The sequence below is a fragment of the Centrocercus urophasianus genome, unplaced genomic scaffold, assembly GCF_019232065.1.
Source record: "Centrocercus urophasianus isolate 14NV4802_14NV808 unplaced genomic scaffold, USGS_Curo_1.0 seq_500, whole genome shotgun sequence".
Lineage (NCBI taxonomy): Eukaryota > Metazoa > Chordata > Aves > Galliformes > Phasianidae > Centrocercus > Centrocercus urophasianus.
The window spans coordinates 4661-6980 of NW_024885090.1; the positions used below are offsets into that span (position 1 = coordinate 4661).

Here is a 2320-nt window from a genome sequence, read left to right on the forward strand (position 1 = left end):
GAATTTGATTAGGAAAACGTCAAGTGGGGCAGCCCCTCTGATCTCGGCGTGGAAATAAAATTGAGTTTAAAACTATGATTAAGAACTCAATAACACGGAAAATAAACCCTACCTGTTAACTGGGCTCGAGTTTTAATATCGAAGCCGAGAAGGTGACGAACTGAGAACTGAGGTTCGGCCCGAAGCCGAGGTCCGCTTGGACCCGGGGATCCATCCACTCGGGAAGGGCCGAGGTCAAGGGCCGAGGCTCCCGCAGCGGCCGCACAGCGCGGAGCCGCCTCGTAGCTCTCAGGGCTCCGGCCGCTGCCTGCCGGGCAGCTCCAGCCCTTGGCCTTGCAGTCTGCTGTTTTATGGGGATATCGCGTCTCTGGGTGAGACGAGGGGGCTCGGCTTGTCTCCGCAGGAAGCAGACTGTCTGCCACCCCTCGCGGTCTGGAAAGGACTCGAGCTGCCTCCCGCGAGGATGCGGTCGGATGGGTTTGGTTCGTACCCCTGAGCGGGGAGTAAAGTGGGAGAGACAGAGGGACAGCCGTGCTCTGGTGTGAGCTTTCAAAAAATGTCATATATACGATATAAAGATAATGATACATCCATACGCATACATGTATCTGTCTCACAATTTCTCTCTATATGTATCCATATCACCGTAAGGAATGATTATATTCTTAGAGGACGAAACCTGCTCGGCTGCAGCTCGGGAGGTGGCAGCGGGCTCCGAGCCCGGCGCTGGTGCGGCCCTGCCCGCCTCAGCCAGCCCGTGCCCTGCTGCGGGGTATCGGGGCGTTCTCCTCCGTGCAGTCTTTGGATGCTACTGGTTTGTTTTGAATCTCAGCGCTCTGCTCAAGGAATTCCTTCTTGCTCCCATTGTTATTCTCACTTAAGAATTCGATGAACAGGGGCCAGATTTAGAAGAGTCGTTTGAAAACGTGCCTAGCGTTGGAGCTAGGATGAAAAGTGGAAGGGTAAGAAGAGCAGGGTGCAAAGCTGGGTGCAAAGCTGGGAAAGCCTCCGAGACCACGGGTCATTAGTGCATCAGAAAGACAATCTCGCCAATAACAGATCAATGAATATTTTAATTGCAAGCGTATGCAGATGCATATCATGTTGCTCGCAATTAAAACAAATGCGTGTATAAAACGGGTAAAAGCCGCACTCCAAGCACACACGCAGCTGTGCCCCGTCGGCAAGGGTAGAGCCCATCCGTGCGTCCGGACGGCCACGGCTCCTGCCTCCGCGAAGAGCAGCGGGCACAGAGCTGTGGCCCCGTTCCGGACACCCCCACACCCGGAGCTCCGCGGCCGCTGCCCGCCCGCGGCTCTGCTCAGCGCCGGCAGAGGGTTTGTTTTCTCTGCATCTTTCCGCTAGCGCTACGGCTCTGCCAGCCAGTCCCAGGCACTTTTATAGAAGTGGAGACCATGTTTTCCCCTCCCCCTTACGAGTCCGGTATTTTCATATTTCAAGTGTTATCATAAGACTTTTTTAAACGGGGGGAAAGGAGGAAAAAAAAAAAAATAGGAAGAGGGGGGGGACACCGTGGCTCGGTGGCTGGAGGCGGTGCTGAAATTACCGGCTTTGAAGAACCTGTCTGCAAAGTTTCGTCCAATCGTTTTAGGCTTTCCGCTTATTCCCTGTTGTAACTAAATACTGCTGTAAGAACAGCTGAAGTCCTTTGTTGGAAATGTGTGATCGCAGTCTCTACAGATCTGGCTACGTTGGTTCTCTCTTGAACTTGCAATCTCCAGATTCCTTTTACTTTCCCAATTTGCGGGCTAATGGCAGTCAGTTGGCGGCTCTGCCCACCATTTCCTACCCCCGGAGCTCGATCCCGTGGACGTGCCCCAGTCCGTGCGCAGCCCAGCCGCAGGGCCACGCGTTCGGCGGCGCGGCGCAGCCGTACCTCCCCGGCTCCGTTCCAATCAGCATCAGCTCCAACAGCAACAAAGAGTGCCTGGAAGAAAACAATAAATATTACGCCCACGATGCGAGCTCCAAACAAGAGGAAAGATGCAGGCAGAGGCAATCTTTCGCAAATGACCCAACTATTACTCACGCAGCCAACTTAAAGCCCGCAAAGTATGACCACTCGAGCCTGCCGAGAAGCTTGCACGGCTCGGCCGCTCTTTTTGAAGTGAATTCCTGCACTTCCAGCCTAAAGGAGGACATCAAGAATTCGGTCAACTTGAACCTGACAGTTCAGCCCGCAGCAGTCCAGTCATGCCTCAGACCTTCAGTGCAGGATGGTATGCCTTAAATCTCTCGCTTTAGTTCGAGGCGACCTAGCGCTTCGTGCTTTCTAAGAGATGTCTGTAATTGTTTGTTG

At 53.8% G+C, this 2320-nt stretch overlaps 1 protein-coding gene across 1 annotated transcript in view; it reads left to right on the top strand.

Annotated features, from left to right (window-relative positions):
* The first annotated feature begins 1678 nt into the window (after nucleotides 1-1678).
* Nucleotides 1679-2320, top strand: part of HOXD12 (homeobox D12) — a 1009-nt gene continuing 367 nt past the window's right edge. The window contains exon 1 of the mRNA XM_042835293.1: nucleotides 1679-2240. Coding sequence (XP_042691227.1) covers nucleotides 1679-2240 — 562 coding nt within the window. The remainder of the gene's footprint in view (nucleotides 2241-2320) is intronic.